General features: G+C 37.7%; 2 protein-coding genes across 4 annotated transcripts; both read right to left on the bottom strand.

The window, feature by feature from the left end:
• Positions 1-834: 834 nt before the first annotated feature.
• LOC115675348 (uridine nucleosidase 1) lies at positions 835-5,414 on the bottom strand. Its single transcript, XM_056303697.1, has 9 exons — positions 5,036-5,414; positions 3,932-4,047; positions 3,718-3,777; positions 2,329-2,511; positions 2,144-2,248; positions 1,574-1,670; positions 1,362-1,469; positions 1,136-1,271; positions 835-1,039 (listed from the first exon to the last, which is right to left on the bottom strand). The coding sequence occupies exons 1-9, from the start codon at positions 5,121-5,123 to the stop codon at positions 931-933; spliced, it is 1,002 nt and encodes a 333-aa protein (XP_056159672.1). The 5' UTR covers positions 5,124-5,414; the 3' UTR covers positions 835-930.
• Positions 5,415-12,374: 6,960 nt separating this feature from the next.
• Positions 12,375-17,676, bottom strand: LOC115662795 (uncharacterized). Of its 3 annotated transcripts, none has more exons than XM_030584892.2 (12): positions 17,454-17,676; positions 17,221-17,315; positions 16,964-17,021; positions 16,557-16,748; positions 16,239-16,315; positions 16,015-16,097; positions 15,754-15,805; positions 15,069-15,137; positions 14,600-14,686; positions 14,424-14,488; positions 12,881-13,045; positions 12,375-12,786 (listed from the first exon to the last, which is right to left on the bottom strand). In XM_030584892.2, exons 1-11 carry the CDS (start codon positions 17,590-17,592, stop codon positions 12,940-12,942), a joined length of 1,023 nt encoding a protein of 340 aa, XP_030440752.1. In that variant the 5' UTR covers positions 17,593-17,676; the 3' UTR covers positions 12,375-12,786; positions 12,881-12,939. The 3 variants fall into 3 exon arrangements, with proteins under 3 accessions (XP_030440752.1, XP_030440753.1, XP_056159686.1); XM_030584893.2 differs by having other exon boundaries at positions 12,375-12,781; XM_056303711.1 differs by having other exon boundaries at positions 12,375-12,723.
• Positions 17,677-22,067: the final 4,391 nt, after the last annotated feature.

Genomic DNA, 22,067 nt, shown 5'->3' with positions numbered 1-22,067 from the left:
GAGAGTTTGGTCTTGATTAGCTCGATGGTCGATGTGTGCGGGAAAACGCAGTGGAGAAAGTTGATGATGTGAGAGTATGCAAAGCGAATATTTTTCCCGAGAGGTCAAATTCTGATGATACCGAATGATTTGGGGAGGGCCATTCTAAGTGCCCACTTAGCTGGTTTTTAATAACTAGAAATACTTTCCACATCATGTTTTTTATTATTTAAATTTGCTTAGTTATTTTATGGAAACAAGCCGGCAAAGGACGCGGCGGCGCGGCTGCAGCTGGTCGGCCATGGCAGACGGCAGCGTGGTTTGTCTTGGAGAATAGGGGAAGAAAGAGTACATTTTTGAAGATTTATCTTCTTTTTTGAAGATCCATCATCATGTTTTTATTATAATTTTGTTGAGGCCTTTTTAATTTAGTGTGATTGTCCCTTCTGCTTTTAGTCCAATTCTGAAAGACTTGCTGTCAAAAGAAAATTGGTTGTTTCATGCGAGTACAGAGCAATTATACTTTCATGAAATTCTTCTTCTTTTGACTGCTTCAAGAAATAAATTCTTGGCCTTTGCGCTTGAAAATAATTTATTATTTTCTTGGTATTTATTGGCATTATTTTACCCTGTCTTTGATAAAAAGTGAGTAATGACATTTTCCGCTGAAAAAATAAGTACTCTTACAAAAATTATTGACATAATCTCTTTTCATGATGTGTTTACATTTTAGGTGTCAGATATTCACAATATTACAATTTAAAAGCGCGTCCAGATAGAGTGAACATCTGGAGTAGAAATGAACAAACTTTCCCTAAAGACCATTAGACCAACCGGACCGCTTGCAACTAAAAATTGAAAGGCAAAGGATTTGCGATTGTAAAAATAAGGGAAGAGAGAGCATCTTAGTAGAGTTTTACATCGTTTTGGAGATGGATTTACAACGGGCTTTCACTGTTTCATCAGATACTTCTTGATGCAGCTGACGACCTCATCCACATTGACTGTCCACGCGACCGAAACCGGAGTATACTCCGACCAGGGGTTGCTCGAGTTCCATCTGTACGAAGCGGAAGACGGAACCAATCATATGTCGGGCAAGCAAGAGAAAGAAGGCAAGTAACCAACTCGCAATAGTCAGCTGGTGCACGCGTACCTCTTTAGACCTTGATCCATCAAAGTGTGGCCCGTGCAGATTCCTTGCGTCTCCACCCTCACAACTCCACGTTTGTAAGTGAAAAGATCGGGGCGAACTAGCGCCATGAAACTTACGGGGTCATGAGGGAAAATTCCTGGAATAGGCGAATGAAGTCCATGTAAAGGGATAGACATAGGATAACTAGGCTCTGTAAAAGTACAGTTCTTGAAGTATCAAACCGTACCATAGACCCCATCGGACTCAACATGCCAATCTCTGTAAAACTTGCACATATCACTGAGAATTTGAGTATGCTTTCCCTTTGATAGCCTCAAATCAAGCAGGTCGGCATCTGAACCACCATCATAACTCTCAGAAGGATAACTTTTACAGATAACAAAGAGATTCAAACGAACTTTTAGTAGTCACATGAGTAAGAGAAACAGTAGGGGGCACCCGTTAGTTTCACTTGGGTTGTGATGTTTATCCCCACAACAACAATTTCAGCACCGGAAGTAAACACAACATCAGCAGCTTCTGGATCCCCAAAAATCTGCAAGCGATGATAAGAGGTACTTAAGGCCAACTCAAGTATATGATCAACTTTAGCAGAAGACTCAGTTTAATGATAAAGTATGTGCTGACACTTCGATAGGAAAAACAGAAACAAAAGGAGAGGTTTATATGTAACCATGGCTATTGGTCACTGATCCGACATCACAAAATCAAGTACGGAAGTGTTGGTGATAGCAAGGGGAGTAAAAGACAGTGCAAGTCAAAGCTTCCGACCCTTGAGCTGGGTTGGTACAACGAAATTGAGGTTTTCTTGCGCACCAAACAGCTGGGACAACACATTAGAAATCCAAGCAAGAGTTTGCAACCACATATGAGTTTGCATGGACAGATATATGCTACATCTTTGCAGGGGAGAGAGAGAGAGAGAGAGAGAGAGAGAGAGAGAGAGAGAGAGAGAGACCTATTACAATTTCTATCTTCATCAGATCTAAGAGGACAGCTAGAACTTACGTTTGCTTCTGCAGCAGGATTTACATTTCCCAATGCAAAGAAAGAACCACCAAGCACAACGAGTTTCTTCACCTTGCTTGAAAAGGAAGCATCCCTTTTGATTGCCTGAAGGAGATAAAACATGGCACCCCATGATATTGAAATTGTCAGAATGAAGCAGTTGGGCATGAGAGATCACTACTTACCAAGGCTAAGTTTGTCAGGGGTCCAAGCGCAAGTACAGATACTTCACCCGGAAACTCAGAGACCTTATCAACTAAAAACTCTGAGGCACTCTTCTCAACCTTCTTTGCATTGGGAGGAGGTAAACATATGTTGCCCATACCATCAGAACCGTGGACAAAGTCAGCAACACTTGGAATTCCCCCCTTCTCAAAGGAAAATAATATACTTTTAGGCTACAACAGAAAGACGGCAATAAAATGCAAAAACTAGAGACACCTCAGAGAGAGAAAAGTAGCTGCAAAGTAAAGGGTTAAATATTTGCGACTCTTGAGGCAATATCGTACATCCTATCAAAACTTGCATTGCAAGTGCACATGAGAATGAAATTCCCTCCACTTTTGCACCATTTAGTACATTCCATTATCAATATCCTGAATGTGGAAACAACAATCAAGATAAGTACCATTGCATCTTTGGAAAAAAAAGTTCTTGAGTGAAAGCAAGAATAAGAGTCACTTCAGATGCATCTTAAACCTTTTAATAGCGCAAATCATCCAAATCCATGTACTTATAGTAATTCCACTGACCAAAACACCAAATAAATAAGCCTTCATTCCATTCAGTGAGCATCCAACACCAGGGCATGAGGTTATATACTACTGAGCTGATCAGTAGAGAATATGCTTCACAAAAGTCAGTGAATCCATTAGCGAGATGACTTCATTGACTTCAAAAACCAAGTTAGTTTGGAACATTGAGATAGAGAAATGGATTCAAACCAAGTCAATTTAACAGATGGATCCCCCTTACACAGACAACACATTATTAGTGTCTCTATGTTAAGCTTCCTTAAATAGAAAAATAGAAACGGAAATTTCTTTCACATAGATGAAGATCTCTCGTTCCATGTAGCAACAACCCAGGTATCTCAGTTGCATGATCTAATATCATAAGGACTTTTCTACCTCTTGAATAAATAAAAGGTGAAACAGGTATCTAAAATGGAGACAGAGCACACATTTTGATTACTCATAACAAAAAATTTGCTCTCTTGGTTTTGGTTGGGATTATAATATGGATATGAAGTAGCATCTATCAGACCTTTAACCTGTGATGACGCCTATACAGCTAATAACACATGTAATCATCCACACTATGTTGATATACATAATCTCAGGCAGAATATCACCATACAGCACAGTAGACAAATGCAGATGAAGGAGAATAGTAACCCAGCTTAGAAATCTGGAGACATATTCAGAGATTTAAGTTTATCGAATATGTACACAGACAGCACAGAACAGGTAAAGAATTCTAGTTGAAGTAAGGAAGCACATTCCTATCTCATTGAATCCCCGGAGTGAACTCCCATATATCGAACTAGGAGTTTTAACAAATGAAATAATTACCTTTAAAGGCTCACGGCTGCCTTCAGCTACAGGAACACCTGGACGTCCAGCTATTTCACACTATCCTTTTGCACAATAAAGATAGTCATTGATCATAAAATATTCCACAAACACGACAAACTTTTTTATCTTCAAAAAAAGGACAAACATGGACATCATGGGGAAATATTCGTTATGATGGAATACAACTAAACCAGATGAAACGAATACGTACCAAAAACAAGGCATTGCGAGTGGCAATTTCTGTTGTAACATTACCAAATATAGTCGTGAATCCCAAGATCTCCACCTCAGGAGCTTGAAATGCCATGAAGATTGCCATGCTATCATCTGTTAGTCAACTTAAACCAATCAACTGAGGAAGGCAAATTGCATATTGCCATGTAGTGCAGTTGAAATAAACAAACATGGCCCATCTCCCAAACTGCATTGCTCATTTCAACAATGTAAGCAGCCAGCTCCATGGACACAGGCATCCATTATTCCCTACCGATCTAGCGACCTATTAACAATTCCTCTACACCAATTTTTCAGGTAATAGCCACAAAACCAACTCAATCCATCAAAGGAAGTTAAACTATCTAAGTAGCTTAACACAGCGACTTCCTCTTCATTTCCACATAAACAAGGAAAACATGTTCCCCTAAAAATTTCATATTTTTCTTCTTGTTTGTTAATTAAGAGAAATTTCACAACAAGAGAGATGCCTACACGAAAGAAAAAAAAGGCTTGGACTTTTTCTCTAAAAGAGAAACCCGTATGAAAAAGTCAACTGAAAAATAAAAAATTTCTTCCATGCATCTGGAGAGATACCAATAAACAAAGAGAACCTGCCGATCGCTTCTATTTACCCTTCGAATTGCTTCCACATTTCACACTATCAGCCGATCACTCGTTGCTTTTTTCTTAAAGCGATCTTCTTTCTAGCTTAAAAGGAAACAAGTGGATATACCCAAAGTAAACTATACACTTTAAAGTTGAGTCTTTTCCCAGACTCTTCTTTCTGGGTCCCACAGAAAGCCACATTATTGTTCTGATTTCAGCAATCTCTCCTACTTTAGAGGAAACCATCTGATCCCAAACAAAGATTCACACACACACACACACACACACAAGAACAAGATTTAAGACACTATAGACCAGCAACCAGACCCGTCACAGAACAATCGATCACCATCACAAGAAACAGGAAGAACCCCACACAGACGTTTCGGAAAACCCGACACGCAATCCGCGAATGCAGCCAAGAAAATGCGCGACGAACTCTAACCGAACCGGATGAGATGCTCGGGGGGGGCGGCGGGGCGAGAGAACTAACCGATCCCGGGATCAGTGTCGATGATGACCTTCTCGGGACCCGCCGGCGAGCCGAATGCAACGCCGCCGTTGGCAACCGCCCCCTCCATCTTCCCCGCTCCGAATCGTGGAACGAAAACTCGAGACACCCCCTTCTTCTTTCTTCCGCCTCCCTCCAATTTAGATCACGCAAGACGACAGCAGCAGCAGCAGCAACAACAATCAATTCAACTCGGGTGCCTCTCTCTTCGTGCGGTGGCGACGAACCGATCAGGATACGCTCACGTCACACGCACACATTCCGTCGTCCCCCGACTCGGAAGCGACGACGAAGCAGCGGGCCGACGCCAATCGCTCGCTTGCTCTCCCCAAGACGTCTCTCCCTCTCTTTCTCTCTCTCTCTCTGTAACGCCTCTTGCTGGTTGTTGCTTCTGGTACGAGTGGGTCGGGTGACTTTTATAAGGGAGAAAGGATCGAGGGGAGCCGGAATGACGAAAAAGGGCCCCGCCCTGTAAGGACCGGTCCAGTGGGCGAGCGACGCGTGGCACGTCCCCCCACCCGCCCCCCCCCCCCCCCCCCCAACACGGGAAGGCGATGGCGGGTGGGGGAAATATCGGGACATCGGAGGGGGTAAATTGGGGAAAGCGCGCGGCTGTCGGGTTAGGCAGGCGCGTACAGCTCAGCTTGACGTGGCATTTGATTTTATTTGACTAGAATTAGCACGCCTTTTATATATTATATGATTTGGATGGGGTTTTGTGGGTTGAGTGGGTGGTTAAGCATGATTATCGTGGGATTCATTTTCATGTGGGGGTTTTAAGTTGGTCTTTCTTGAGGGTGGGAGATGATTATGCGACCCAAACTATTATCAAAGGTTTTTAATCCTTTGTGTTATAGCTAATCGGACGGTAATCGGGCTCGGTGTCATATGAGTTTTGTTTCTTTGCGATCAATGAAGATTTTGAAACTGTTTATCGCGACCGATTTGCTTCTTTGACGGTTGCCGTTAGGCAATGCCCCAAAACCTCCTCGCGGAGATGGGGGGATGGCGGCGCTAGACCTGTCAATAGATTTGGAATGGTAACGTCTATAAATAACACGAGTGTTTAATAGGTTCACAATTTACTTAGACCTAACTCATCCGTGTTGCTCTCTCGCTCATACTCGATCTCGCACTCGCTCGCTCCATGCTCTCACCTCAGTTAGGATATGAGTTTGGGTTAAATATATGGGTTATTAGATTTGCATTATATAAAAATGGGTTGGATCATTTTCGATCCAATCCATCTATTTGATGGGTCTAGGTGGCGCCAATGCACTCCCCTTCCATTGAGATGCTCTCAATTCAGGTGTCTACTTTGAAAAGTTTCCCATTACTTAAGAAAACGTATCTTGATCGCCTATACATTCTCGAAAAACCGTCCCTTTTCGCGTTTGCTTTGTAATCACTTCCAAGGTGACATCAAATTTGATCCAACCTATGTCGCAGTAAAAAATTATCCAAAGTCACTGTCACTAAGGAAGTCTCCTAGCCCTTCTCTTTCCCTCGCTCGTCCCACGATCTTGTTCTTCGTTCTTGGCTATTAGAAACCCATCAAATGCCACCCGTCAACCCATAACTTATCTAAGGAAGGGAATTATTCGAGATGCGCGAAAGCTTGGCTATTAGAAGCCCATCAAACGCTACCCGTCAACTTATGACCTATCTAAGAAAAGGAATTATTCGATATGCGTGAAAGCTGGTCAATCACCCAATCACTAAAATCCGAAAAAGAAGCGATTAAATTTGTTACTCAAAGAATCCAACCGTAGATATGCTTACCAAGATGACAAAGTTTGGCGTTCTTCATTGGCTTTGGCTCCCGTAGTTGTTGCCTCGGTTTGACCAACACCTTATCTTCAATACTACACTAAGGTGGTGGGTGTCCTAGTCAACACGGTCACTTTGCTAATCCATTACATCACGTCAAGACAACTATTTGCATGGTGCGATCCGCCAGAACTTTGCATAATACGTGACAATAGAACTTGATGGAGCCATCGCATGATCCATCAGCTCGATCGGAGGATTAGTCGAAAATGACAAGATTATTGGGGTTGTGTATTTGTTGCCTAATACATCCGTTAATCCGATGTAATATCCAAGGTTGTGAAGAAAAGATTTATGACCGCATAGATATCCCAAAAGTCGAGAACATATTAGATTTTAGCTTTTGGACTTTGTAGCATTGAAAGGCCAAAATTGGGAAAAGCAAAATGGTCATCTTGTTGATGAGATAAACGATAAATATTTTCATCGTTCATGAAAATTATTTAGACTTAAATTGTTGTCGATAATGAACACATTGTTTATTGACTAATTATTTAGGGCGATATGGACGGCTAGTTTTAGGAAAATATGTTTCGAAACTTTCATTTTCCGTGAAGCAAACAGACCCTTAAAGAAAAAAAAAAGACGACTCATGCAATTCGAAATTAGTTGCCCAATTATAGGAGCTCATATTGTTGTTTATTGGGACAAAATGCCAAAATAAACCAGATAATAAACATATGAAAAACTAAATAAAAGAAAGTTTCAGGCAGTGGAAATAGATTCAGTCCAAATTTAGGGAAAAAACTAAATTCTCACTTACAACTAGCAAATACTCATATTTGAGTAAGACCGTAGGAGTGGAGAAAATCATCTTTATGTACTTTTAATCTATACTTTTCTATATTATTATAAAATTTAAAAAGAATCTCCTACTTTTTAGGGATCGCAATTCTTTTTTCTTCCCCAAAATTTATTCAATTATTTAATTTATAAATATTCCATCAATTGATAGATTCGTAAAACAGAGTTAAAGTTTACGTTTAGCCTTGAACTCTTGGGTCTAATAAAGGGTCAATTCAAATATTGTTATTGCTCTAGCTAGACGAAAAGTGCATAGGTTGCATGTGAATAAAAAAAAGTGAGAACGTTTTGGAATTATTGAAAAGCTAATTAATTGAAAAGGTCGGTCTAATTGAAGAATATGAATTTAACATGTTATAAGAGCGGAAAGATAAGAGATTAACGGCATACTTTACCTTTATCTCAATCTCAAATTAGGAAGGTGAGGCATTCACGGCTTACTTGGTCTGCGTTCGTTTTGCGGAAATGAGTGATATGGAAAATATTTTCCGAAAAATAATTACTTATATCGTTTAGAAAAATAAATAAATAAATAAAATTTCATCGCCTACGAGAATAGTTATGCTTAGATTGGTATCAATGATGAAAGTATTTTCCATTGACCGATTTATCTAAATGATATAAGTAATCGTTTTTCAGAAAATATTTTCAAATCACTCATTTTTCGCAAAACGAACACACCCTTAAACTATGGTTAAAATACGCACTACGGACATGCGTATGATTACGTAATTATGTATCAAAAGAAAATGAGTAGCTACATATGAAATAAGTAGTACGAGATAAAGAAAGTAAGGATATTTTTTTAGGAAGTCTGAAAGCGAGGAGAGAAAAAAAAAGTGGGTGGTTTTATATGACATGGGTTATTACCGTAGAAAGAAATAAATAGTAAATTAGGAAATCTAAAGGTGAGACAAAGGGTGTTTTGGCCAATATATATAGATTATCTTAGAGGAGTAGATAAGGATTGGATAAATTAGTAAACATAAAGCATAGAAGGAGTCAAGCACAAACAAAGCAAAAAGAAGAGGAGCAACGTGAGAAACACTCGTACTTGTTAAATAAAAAGTCGGAATAAACATCATTATCTCGACTAAAAAAATGTTCACAGGATCGTGTGAGCTTTGCATTATCTTTTTTTTTTTCTTGTCGATCGATATATTTCAATCGGAACGTATCGAAATGTTAGGAATTTTAATATCCAAAAAGGGAGGGAATTGTGGGAAACGCTAGGATTAGAATATAAAAGCAAAGTGAAACATCGATTACTTGAGATTTGCCACTTGATCTTTTCTAATAGAGACGCTAGGTAGCATTAACTATTGTGCAAAAAAAAAAAAAAAGAAATTCCAAGGACTATGTACCACATGTGCTACACGTGAATACGTACAAATAGGCTAAATAGCTATTAACATTTTCTTATATGATTCTAATAAGGGTGCTCATCCCACGTGAAGCAATTGGATCCGAGTTCCAAATGTAATCTACATTGAATACTAGCTACAAATACTTTTCCTATACTAATTCTAGTCCGGAAAGATCGGTACATTCGTAACCTTTATAAAGGTTTTTGAATACAGAATTAATTGCCTATTTTTTTATGAGTTAATACCACGAAAAACCTCAAACTGGTACACTTGTGACAAATTTATCATAAACTAATTTTTTGACTATCAAAAACCCCGAACCGGTACACTTGTGACAAATTTACTCTCCATTAATTTTCGTTAAATTTTATTATCAAATTGCTAAGTTGAATGACGGGTGGTAGTCAAAAGGTGTACTGGTTTTGGGTTTTATCCTTTGTTTATCATAGGTGTACTGGTCTGTAATTTTTCGTGCTATTAATTCAATTTAACGAATGGTAAATTTATCACAAATATACAAGTTTGGGATTTTTTGTGGTCAAAAAATTAATTTGGGGTAAATTTGTCATATGTGTACCAGTTTAGGATTTTTGATGGTCAAAAAATTAATTTAGGTTAAATTTGTCACAAGTGTACAAGTTTAGGATTTTTTGTGATATTACCCCATTTTTTATTCAAATAATTTGAGTGAATCTAAGTTTCAAAGTTGAAATGTAAATTTCAATCTATAATTATCTAGCCGATCTTAATCGTATGTGTGTTTTTTCCAGAATAAATTTGTAGGTTTCTAAGGCGAAACATCACTTATTTTGTGCTTTCCCAATTTAATTCGAATTGTAAGATGAAGATTGAAAATCTAGTTACACCTTCTTCACTTTCAGACTCCCATTGTATTCCAGAGTAAAGTTTTAAGAATATTTTTGAAGGTTTAATCCACTTGCTATTACATTGAAATTATAATCGATATTAATTACTTTCTCCATGATAGAAGTAGAACAAGAAGAAGTCTCTTTTTTTCTTCTTTGTACCTTATCATTTGTTTCGATGTGGTCTAATTATACACATGTTTAATGTTTGATCATGCTTCTAAGAAATTAACCTATCCATACTTCGATCATTTTTTTCCATTTTTGATCGACATAATTAGATTGAAATTTAATTTTCAACTTTGAAATATAGTTTCACTCAAATTATCTAATGAAAAAGAGGCAATTAATTGTGTTCATAAGCCATCATAAATAAAATTTTCTAATCTTCTATGTAGCATTGATTACTAATATGATACCATAAATTAAAATTAATAACTTCTCTAAGCAAAGTGATCACATGATCCAATTGCGAAACTGATGAGAGAAATGATAAAAATAAAGTTAGTTTTGTTGGTGCGTTCGATGAAAAAAGGAAATGATACTTTGAAGAGGGGATAAGTGTACTAGAAGTCCTAAAACTTGTCAGGAAAGTGCAATTGAGTCCTAAAACTTTCAAAAAATGAGATCAAGTCCTAAAACTTGTCACGAAAGTACAATTAAGTCCTAAAACTTTCAAAAAGTACAATCAAGTCTTAAAACTTATCACGAAGGTGCAATCAAGTCCTAAAACTTATCACAAAGGTGTAATCAAGTCCTAAAACTTTCAAAATGTACAATCAATGGAAGGACTTGATTGAATCAATTTGACAAGTTTTAGGACTTGTTTGCACTTTCGTGATAAGTTTTAGGACTTGTTTGCACTTTTTGAAAGTTTTAGGACTCAATTACACTTTCCTAGCAAGTTTTAGGACTTAATTGCACATTATAAAAGTTTTATAACTCAATTGCACTTTCGTGATAAGTTTAGGACTTTGAATGCACTTATCGCCTTTGAAGAGAGAGAGAGAGAGAGAGAGAGAGAGAGAGAGAGAGAGAGGCATTTTGGTCAATTACTTTAAAAAGGAGCGTTTTAGTCAAAATAAGGGTGGAAATAGCACCGCCCTTGCAAAATTGAACAAAATAAAAAGATATTGCTAAAAGAGTGAAAATAATGAGTAATATATAATTAAACACTTTCATAGTTTCATTTATACTAGTTTGGGGTTTAATGAAGTCATTTTTGTGCGGGATGGTCCCCCTTTGTATTCATACTTTCATGACAAATTGATGTAGGACTCCTCCCCACAATCTCAGTGACTGAGGGGTCATTCGATCATTTTACCTAATAATTCATGCCAAGTTTACCCTACGTTAATCAAAGTAGGAATCTTAGATTGCAGGTGGAATCCAAAAGAAAAGAGTCTCATCTCTCTCCATTCCTGGCGAGTAGCCGGCCGACGACAACACCAGAAGAAAGAGCAGATTACTTCGGTAGACAGAGATGGCTGGAAGAGCAATTTACCGATAAGAATGCAGAAGGAATGGAGAATGGCCTTGTAGATGACTTCAACTGATTATATCAAGAATGCCTTTCTTGGAGCCTTGTCTACGACGTTATGTCTTAACATTGTACAGTCAACGTTTTTATACTTTACCACGAGGATATGTCGTAAAGTGGCACGGCACACGAGTCGTACCATGGAAGTGGTGAACTCGAGTGAGAGATTGGTAACTGTCGCATCACGGCTTTATCACAATTACAAGGCCATAAGCACTACGATATTTACTTGTTATGCTGTGATCTCTATAAAAGGTCTATTACATGCAGACAAAGGTTATCAATTCGGGGCTGTATCGCCGTGTTCACCTTAGCACGGGTTGTTTCCAAAATGTTTCAATCGGATGAATAAATTGTTTTTTCTCTGGTCAAAATGTGTAGATTTCGAGTCTCTCACTAAAATTATGTGGTGGTAGAGTTGTCTCTTTCTTCTCGTTTCGTGTTAAGAATCGACAAGCCTACTTTCAAGGGGTCACGGATTCTTTCCCCCCAAAAAATATAGGATGACCTACTTGGGGTGATGGCCAGAAATGGAGTGGGCAGGAATACTCATATCAGTGAGGACTGAAGACCCATAAACTGCATGAATAATGGCAGTTAGAGAGGCCTTGACACAAGCAGATAGCCAGGGATGGCAAGAAACAGCTGATAATGGGGACTACACTCAGGGCTGCTTAGCTGAGATTTTGTTGTCAGAAATGAGAAAGGGAGAGCAAAGAGACTTATGAGAATGATGTTTCAGTCAAATAGAAGAAGTGCTAGTGAACGTGCAAGTCAGGTTGCAGTCCATTTAAAGAAGATGATCGATCTAGTCGATTGGGTCGATGACCCTCCCGTCTTCTCTGTGGGATCTTTGCATGTGCTCTTGTTAGGAATGATCCCTGTTGATGAAGAAGACCACCACATAACATGTGTTGATGGAATCAACTGTACGTTTTACTAGCTATACAAGTACATAATGACTGCAGGAAACACTGCCACATCAAAATGGGTGAGTAATCCAAATGACCAAGTAATAGTTTCTCTGCATTCAGCAATATATTCATGTGAATCTCACAACAAATTCAGGGCCTAAATCAATTTTATTTACTCATTCTGCATTAAAGAAGCCCTAGCTTCTTGCTTCAGACTTTCTCGTGTATAGATTGCCTTTTCTGCTCAGCAACATGATGTAACTAGAACCTCACATATAGAATGTGGCCATACCATGGTTTTGGTGACCCAGTGGAAGTTGATCACATCATGCCAAAGCAGAGCCTCTCTCTGTAAGCACAATTAGGTTAAACAACTGGATGCACCAGTTAGGGGTAGAAATTTCAGTCTGTCCTGCACATCAGAATGTAACGATCTCAAGCTCGTCAAGGAATTCTGCACTTAAAATCTAATCTATTCAAGCCATGATGAAGGTTTTAGTAATTACCCATTGAGTTTACTAGGATGTGGACAGTCAACTGCAATGTAAAGTGGCAACTTGCATCATTAGGTCGAAGATTCCTCAGGGGAAACTGCACTTTCATTGTTAAGCACTTGATAATGTGTCAGGTTTCCATCCTCAATGGCATGTACAACTTCAGGTTCCTTCTCGCTGGACAACGAAAACACCATCAACTTTGCACGAAAACACTTTCAGAACGAGGCACATCTATATAAAACTTAAGCACTCTTGTGGGGTCATAGTTTAAAGGATCATACAAATTGATGCTGTCCCAACTCATATATTAACCAGCAAAAGATGCCACCATCATTGCAACTTTAAGCATGACATTCCCTAACTGGTTTTTCCAAGCAGGATAGATGGAGTTACACTTCCCTCCTAATGTTTTGAAACTTCTGTTATTAAATATAATGATGTAACATGAGTAGGTCAAAAAATGGGATGATCTCTCATACTTTAATTACTCTAAGTAAATGGCATGGGATGCTTAAGACTAGAGAGTGAATTGCAGTCACAAATAGTCATGTACAGACCCCGTAAGAATTCCTTTGATTCAACAAGACAAAAGAAAGCACCCCGGATAAATTCAGCCAACCGATAACCATAAACACAGGTCCTTTGATATTGCCTTTATTGTCTTTATCTTTGATTAATGCTAGAGATACAAAGGTTGGTTTACAAAACAATTCACAAATTGATGCAGGAGAATCTTATTAATGCCGAATATTATCTACTTGTTTAAATTCTCACATATAGTTTGTCACACAGTTTATAACAACTCTTTGAATCCCTCTCATATTAGGGTCGGTTTGTTTAGAATTAAGTTCCAATAAAAAGTACTTTTTGACTCATGCCAAAAACAAATTATCCAAATATAGAAAAATTATCAAAAAAATATGTCAATCTACGTTTCCACATTTGCACATTATGAAAATTTTAAGTGCTTAGGATTAATAAGAAGTCAAGTGCGTGCGTCACAAGATTTAGATTAAGCAAAAACAAAAGGTAAATGTACATCCAGACACACCCTTACTCTTTTATCTTTTTCAGGTTTTCATTAAATGGAGGCATGGCCTTTCTATTTGGGGTCACTCATTGTTTTGGGATTACAACCCCAGGCTCTCTTCGGAATGGATGGTGGTTCACTGTCTTGACTCGAGTTATTATCTAAGAGTCAGATCGCTTCTTAGCCAACCGATTGAATGAGAAAGAACGGAATTTCTAGCTATTATTCAAAAGAAAAAGAATCAAAGGTTACGCTCCTCGAAGCAGGTTATTTTTCTAAACTGCAATCAAAGGTTAGTGCTAACGAGCACAAGTTGCTCAATAATTCAGTTACTTCATCTTGACAGAATTTCTTTCCTGTGATGGATACTTGCACTTGGCCAATGGAAAATGGTCGATTGGCTGGGATACGCATGAGAATATGCACCATAAAGTTGCATCTATGCAAGAAATACAGGCATATCGAGGACTGTAAACTAAAAAAATGGAGAGGAACATTCTGTGGATACGACATGACACGTACTTTTTCGAGTAAATGACCAAGCCAACTACCACGATGGCGAAAGCAAGATAGTATAACCAGTCAACCTGAAAGAAGGGTGAATATTGATCTGGTTATGCAGGTACATAATGCTATCATGGTGTCAAATATGAAACTAAAAGCTGCCGATGGAAACCAAATAATGTGAATGATTGTACCTGCTGATTATAGATGAGGATGCGTACAACAACTGCCCACATATCAGATGTGAGTAGAGAGAGATTGAACATTGCGGCTCCACTCATCTGTAGGCAACTTATTCTCGTTAGAGATACGGAGATTTACTTCTTAGCAAACATTTAGTGAAGGATGGCTTTATCTCATTTCTTTTGTCATTATATTAGAGATCTCACCATAAGATTACACCAAAAATATATATATTTCCAATAAAGATGGAAGAAGATGCAGAGCGGTAAATAATTGCATCAATCACAATGTTTCATATGGCTGCCATGTACATCAGAGGAGGAGAAAAAATGAACTTAACTCGAACTATCATAAGTCTAGGAAGATATTTGATACTTTCTGTCAGGACAATTCAACATTAGCTCTAAAGTAGATCGTGGGAGTGTACATATGTACATAACCACACTGCAAGATTTACTGGCACCAAAAGAGCAAGAGTACCTTCAGGACTGAAGGAGCAAATGTGTAGAATGCAAAGCATGACAGAGCATAACCAACAAAAGCTAGTACCTGAAACAGAAGCAGAGGGCTTAGAAATCGAAATCGAGGGCAAAGTACTGGAGAATCTGAGATGTGCAAGTCAATGGAACACGAGGTACAAAGAGCAAAATATACTCACGGAACACAAAGTCTACTACCAGTAATCGGAGGTGGTACCATAAATTAAGGTATGTCCAGAGAAAAGACAGGAAGAATGTCAACTTGATATGCCATTCGTAAGCATGCTTAATTTTCTAGGTAAAAACTTATCAGCCAAAAAAAAAGTTGAAATTACCACTCTCTTGACATTTACACCACTCATGTTTTCATGAAAGTTTGTACTATATGCCCTTTCAAGTAATGGCTAGAACTCAATGATACCCTTGCCAGACAGCTACAGGCATATCGTTTTTTTTTTCCTTTTGGGGGGAGCCAAACATGCATATTGGTTGATGTTGTCATTAAGAAGAATGACTCATTGGTGGATTACCAAAATAACAATATTTAAATGGATAATTGAAAAGGCACAAGATGATTTTAGTTAGGAGGCTTTCCTACTGTACATTGACTCAAAAGGCCATAATTGAACTTTAAACAATTTGAACAAGAATAGTGATGAGGAGGTTTAAAAGTACTTCTTACTCACAAGTTCTGTAGACCACGTGATAGATTCAATACTCTGCCTTTCAAAAATGGATCTAATCAGAATTAAGGAATAAGATTAATGTCACCATCCAGTAGCATAAGTAACATTCCCCAACCATATTCGCAACATATGAATGAGATACAAATCACTGACTGCAAGAGAGTACAAGCAGGTCGAAGCTCAAGCTTTAGATGGGACACTTTCTGTAAATAAGCACCCGCATTTCCAGCATCTATTTTCTAGCACCAACATGGAGGATACATCTCAACCACACTGACTAGTGATCCATAAAGTCCAATCATGGACACTACTTCCACTAGATCCTTTTTCTTTACGCAGAATTCCTGCAGTACTAAAAAGGAAAATGAGGAATTAATAAGTCTATGAGAAACTTAGAAAAGGTTAATCAGAGTCTTTGGAGTCTGAGATATTCCACGTATATCGCCATCTAAAAACTGAAGTAGATTACATTAGCATTCACTGACCTCACCGACATTGCTAATGGCATAGAAGACAGTCCCACCAATAACAAGTATGTCTCCCAAAAGAGGTTTTGAACCGCCTGAATAGAAAATTCTGATCATACATTTGGATTGATGTTGTATTTTACAAAGAAGATGACAATTTTCTTTGATAAACATGTCGAATTGCTATGACTCTAGAGAACCAACTGACAGTTGAGACCAAAATGTCCATATGCTATCAACATGAACTAATCCAAGATAATTTGTGTGTCAACTTGCAAGTTCATCTTGTATGCAGAAGTTGGAAAAACGTTTGGTTCAAAATAATAAATCTATCACCTCCTCCTCCCACTCCAGCATCAGACAGAAGCACTAAGCCAAGGCCTAGAATACACAATGCGGCTCCAAACAACTGCAACAGCGAGTACCGAGTTCCTAGAAACACCCAGGTCAGGACTAGGACCCACGCTATTGTCCAGCAATCCAGAAGTGTCACACTCGTAATCGATGAGTACTGGTATGCCTTGTTAACTGCCATCAAGAAGTGTGAGTGATAAGTAAACTGTAAAAAGATGCCATTCCTTATGGGCAGAGAATCAAGTTCCTGTACAGACAAAACGCGAAGGGTGATTTTGCGTGATTTGTGTTACTTCACTGCTAATCGGACAATGGTACTGCCGTTCAATTGCTTAAAGAGAAATTGTTTTTCTCGGGAAGAGAGAGAGAGAGAGACCTTTTCAACTCACCCAAATAATTTCCTTGGACGTCAACTATTCCCAAAAGCAGATACCAGTACCATGAAACCTGTCAAAAATAAAAATCTCCTAAAAGATGAAATTCCATATCAACGAGTTGCATGTTAGATTCAGCATTTGAACTTGCCAACCGAGTGAAAAACATGCCAATTTCTTAACAGAGCACAGTAGCTTGGCTTGGCCGAAGTCTCGTACTTAAAAACTGATTGACTCTCTGTACACGGAGAAGAACAAAACAGCGAACATACCAGAAGCCTGCGTCGCCTGTAAAGCAAGATGCTTCCGAAAACCAGAGCCAGAGCTAAATAAGCAAAGAACATCTGAGTGAGAGGCGCATCCACACCTGCACAAATTTCGCCAAAAACCAAGACGACTTGACTCGAATCATCACATTAACGCATTCTATCATTCACCGTCATGGCAAATTTCAAGAAACCAAGTAATGGGACAAAAAAAACTAGTACTCTCTTTCAGTTGTTACCGAGATCAGCTATCAGAGAAGAAGAGAAGCTCCCGAGTGCCATTACGAAAGAGACGACCTGACCCAGGAAGAGAAGGTACACCATTCGCCACGTCCCGTGGCTTCTCCACCAGCTGCTCACGGCGTCGAAACAGGTCATTCTTTCAAAACTTGGCCCGACCCAGAACAGAACAAGATCACCTATAACCGAAAGATTGGACCTTTCGAGTGTCTCAGCAGCGAGAACAACGTATAACTGCAACCCTTTATCCACTGTTGCATCTGCTGATAACTACCGACTCGTTATATCTACCATTCTTTGGGTTTGGTTTGGGTTCTTGAAGGCCGAGTGTGCGGCAGAGTAGGTGTTCAACAACGTCGGCAGACGCGAAGGCAACTCGTTGGGCAGTAGGCGCTTCGGTTGGGCCACGATGAGATCTCAGTTCCGTACAAGCATCAATTTCTTCTGGCGTTATTGCCCAAGCCTCGCGTGCGTTTTACCTTGAAATTTCTATGAATTACTTGTTGATTGTTACTTCAATTATTACTAAAAACTCATATTGTACTTTTGCACATTCTAATTCTATGAATGTGAGAATTGGTTCTTATGTGTTGTAAGTAGCGGAACTAAATATATACGGGAAAATTTTTACCAGAAAAATCTTAAACCTATTGCAATTGTGCCAATTCAGTTTTAAACCTTTTTTTGGCCAATTACATCCTAAATATTTTGCATTTTTGCCAATTCAGTCCATCCGGCCAATTTTAACCGTAAACCACTGACAGGGATTTCGGCCATCCTACGTGGTGAGCCGGCACTGACGTAAGCAATTTTTAATAATATTTTAATATTTTTTGAATTTTATTTATTTATTTATTTTCTTTTTTTTTTTTTTCTTCCTTCTTCCTCCGGCCGGTCGCCAAACCTCGGCGACCGACCAGAGGTGAGGGGGCTGGGCAAGGCTCACCCTAGCCAGACAGAGGAAGAAGGAAGGAAAAATAAAGGAAAAATAAAATAAAAATATAGAAAATATTATAAAAATATTCCACATCAGCATCGCCTCCGTCACGTAGAACTGCTAGCATCCATGTCAGTAATTTCCAACAAAAATTATCCGGATGGACTGAACTGACACTAACGCAAAATGTTTAGGACTCAATTAGCAAAAAAAAAAAGTTTAGGATTGAATTGGTACAATTACAATAGGTTTAAGACTTTTTTGGAAATTCTCATATATATATATATATATATATATATATATATATATATATACACGTATCATATAGTTGAGAATTTTGAAGTACTTCTTTCTTATTATATTCTCTTGCACTGTGCAAAGTCGAATCAATTTTATTATGTGCACATGAATCATGACATGGTTAGATATTTTAAAATATTTCTCTCTACTTCATAACTACCTCTACCTAGCATAGTCAATTTAATTGCTTATATGCTAATACAACTAAATATTTATATGCACATTTCGAATTTAAAAGAATTTCCTTTAATTATCACTTTGCTGGGAGAACTCCTTAATTTATTTTTTCGAAAAAGAAAGGTCTCATCCCATTTAATTTAGTTTAATTTCCATTGTTCACCTACTATAACATATATGTAAACATACAAAACATTGATTTTTATTTGAAAAGGAAACGATCCATTAGCCTGATTCTATCTATTTTAGTGCATTTTACTTTCAAAAGTCTATCTTACTATAATATGCTAATAATAATACATAGTCAATTTAATTGCTCATATGCTAATAATAATACAACTAAATATGTATATGCACATTTGAAATTTAAAAGAATTTCCTTTAATTATCACTTTGCTGGGAGAACTCCTTAATTTATTTTTTCGAAAAAGAAAGGTCTCATCCCATTTAATTTAGTTTAATGTCCATTGTTCACTTACTATAACATATATGTAAACATACAAAATATTGATTTTTTGAAAAGGAAAAGATCCATTAGCCTGATTCTATCTATTTTAGTGCATTTTACTTTCAAAAGTCTGTCTTACTATAATACTAGTGCTAGGGTCCATCTTCGCACGGGTTTTATCTTTAATTGTTTTTAAATATTACACTTTTAAAAAAAAATCACATTATATTGTGTAGCCAAATTAATTTTGTATGTGAATATGAAACATGGTATAGTTAAATATATGGAAGTATTTCTCTCTACTTCATAATTATTGCACATAATCGATTTTATTGCGTGTACAAAAATAACAATATGAATAAAAATTTGTATGCACGTCAACGTTTCGAAGATATTCCTTTAATATTTCACTTTTTCAGCAAAAATATTAAACTTCTATGGGAAAATGGATGGACTTGTTCCTTTAAATTTAGTGCACTTCATGTCTAAAAGTCTATTTTCTTTCAACTTTCACTATCTCAGCAAAACCATACAATTCTATTTTGAAAAAGAAAAGACCCATTCCATAAAATGTAATGCACTTAACGTGCAGAATTCCATCTTACCATATTTTATTGATTTGATGCTATTATTTGTCTTCGGGCCAAAAATAATTCTATACAAATTTCTCAATTCTAATGTGAATGGCTTGCTTTTCACCGGATTGAGAGAATGGAGCGAGACGTGGCTTGAGGTCAAAAGGAAAATAGCACAAAGCTAGGATCAGCATTCACGGCAGAAAATTATGAAGATAAAGAGTAGTTTAACAGTGAAATTTAAGGGCAATTTGGGGGCTGTAAAACTCCATCAACCTGATTGTCAACTAAAGTGATATCGACTTTGATGACCATGATGGACCCTGTGGTCTGATGAAGTCCCACGCCATTCCCCTGCACGAACTTCAAAAGCTAATGGTCCCATGAATCTCTCAAACAGTCCCACTCAAATGTCAAATCTCACATGCCTTTCCCAACCTTCAATGCATGGGACGCAACCCCTTTTGAAAGCTCGACCGTGGAGGTCGCTTTCGAGGTCATTTGCACATGCATAGAAGTCCAATTTGATGCCGACATGGTGACCTCACTCCCACTTTTCAACGTATTGATGACTCATTGGATTGGTGCACATATCTACATGTCAAAGTGAGGCTTCCCAAAGAGAAGCTGCTTTCTTCCAAACTTTTTTTTCCAAGCCAAGTGACCATTTTTCCCCATTTTCAAAATATATTTTCTCTCTTTTTCTTGAAATTAAAAGAAGTACTAATGCAGGATTGAATGGAAACCATCGACTTCGAGATGTGTAACCACTTTTGTAAAAAGTGATAATTTTACCGCATCACATTGCTTCTGGATTTAGGCAAAGTCACTTATATTATACGACAAAATCACCGAACGCAAACAAGAAGTAATACGAGTGTTATTTACTTTTAATTTCTCTCGAATTTTCTTGAAAATGTTCAAAATGAAAAAAATCGATTGACGAACAGATGACAACATGGAAGATGATTGTGTGCAGTTGTAACAACATGTAAAGCACTCGCCCCGTTATCTTGTTGTATCTCTTAAATGAAATGGTGTATTTTCTTAATTCAAACGAGTGCGGTCTATAATCATTTGGGACTTCTTACGTTTAATGATAAATTAAGGCGTTGACATGTCCATCGTTATTTGATGACAGAGATTGTTATATCTTGATTTGAGATAGATGTCTTACTTGGATAATTCATTTATAACTTTTTTTTGTCCACGTCCAAACTTAACTGATTGAAAACCACATCAATAGATTTCGTAAACTTAAATTAACGATAGGACGATATTGAACATTTTTTTATAATTTAGATATCAGATTGAGCATTTACTAATAGTTCAAGGATCAAATTGATCAAATTAAAAGTCCAAAGACGACATTGTTTAATACACCAAAGTTCATATACCATTTGTGTCATTTTTCCCAAACCGATAACATCACACAGAATACAACATCCCATTAGTACTCTCAAGTCCTTATATTTCCTCCAAGTTTTCATGAACATTTTACAAAAATAAACCACACAACCTCACTCCCCATGTTCATATAGATCAAGTTCCTTTTGCTTGCTTCAATAGGCACTTTTATTTTTCATTTCTAAATTTCAACAAGATAAATTGGGTAAGAACATACATTGTTACATCCTTACCTCGAGGTTAATGCGACATTACAGACACGTCGCCGTCCCGTTTCTTTTATCTTCACATTAATAGCATGACGTCCTATTCAATTTTATCTTATCGTTACGAACAAGCGAAAGTATAAACTCGGGACAATCAAACAAACAACGGGGTTAAGATAAACATCATGAGCAAACCTTAAATTTACAGGATGACCTATTTATTACATGAGTGTATTCTACAAACCCATTTCTACGGGCTTTTTCCCCTTTTCAATACACTACATGTATCCACGTAAGATGGGGGAAATTCCTATCTTCTCTAGCGTGACTACAGCTCCCAAAATTGGTGTGAGATTTTCATACCTACAAATCTAAAAAATAACAGAGTGAGTCAAGGACTCAGTAAGTAAAACTCACTAAACTCCAGATAGGAGGACGCCTCGCCATCGAACTAATCACATGTCATAGACACATCAATTGATAGCATATCAATAGCAAAGATGCTTCAAACACACTTGTTTTTGTGCATAAGATGATCTCAACTTGCCTTTCTATTCAAGTAA

The sequence above is a fragment of the Syzygium oleosum genome, unplaced genomic scaffold (genome assembly GCF_021117445.2).
Source record: "Syzygium oleosum isolate NSW1041296 unplaced genomic scaffold, Sole_v2.1 Sole_v2.28, whole genome shotgun sequence".
Taxonomy (NCBI): domain Eukaryota; kingdom Viridiplantae; phylum Streptophyta; class Magnoliopsida; order Myrtales; family Myrtaceae; genus Syzygium; species Syzygium oleosum.
This window is presented reverse-complemented; position numbering and strand designations above follow the sequence as displayed.

Bases quoted from the DNA above. Each gene is read 5' to 3' on its own strand.
- LOC115662795 (XM_030584892.2), bottom strand. From the start codon at position 17,592: ATGACCTGTTTCGACGCCGTGAGCAGCTGGTGGAGAAGCCACGGGACG. The intron at 14,489-14,599 runs GTACAATCATTC...CCCTTCTTTCAG, and splicing joins TCCTCATCTATAATCAGCAG to GTTGACTGGTTATACTATCT. The intron at 13,046-14,423 runs GTACGTGTCATG...TTCGTTGTCCAG, and splicing joins TTGGTCATTTACTCGAAAAA to CGAGAAGGAACCTGAAGTTG.
- LOC115675348 (XM_056303697.1), bottom strand. From the start codon at position 5,123: ATGGAGGGGGCGGTTGCCAACGGCGGCGTTGCATTCGGCTCGCCGGCG. The intron at 2,249-2,328 runs GTAAGTAGTGAT...TATCTCCTTCAG, and splicing joins CCCTGACAAACTTAGCCTTG to GCAATCAAAAGGGATGCTTC. The intron at 1,040-1,135 runs GTACGCGTGCAC...CGCTTCGTACAG, and splicing joins ATGGATCAAGGTCTAAAGAG to ATGGAACTCGAGCAACCCCT.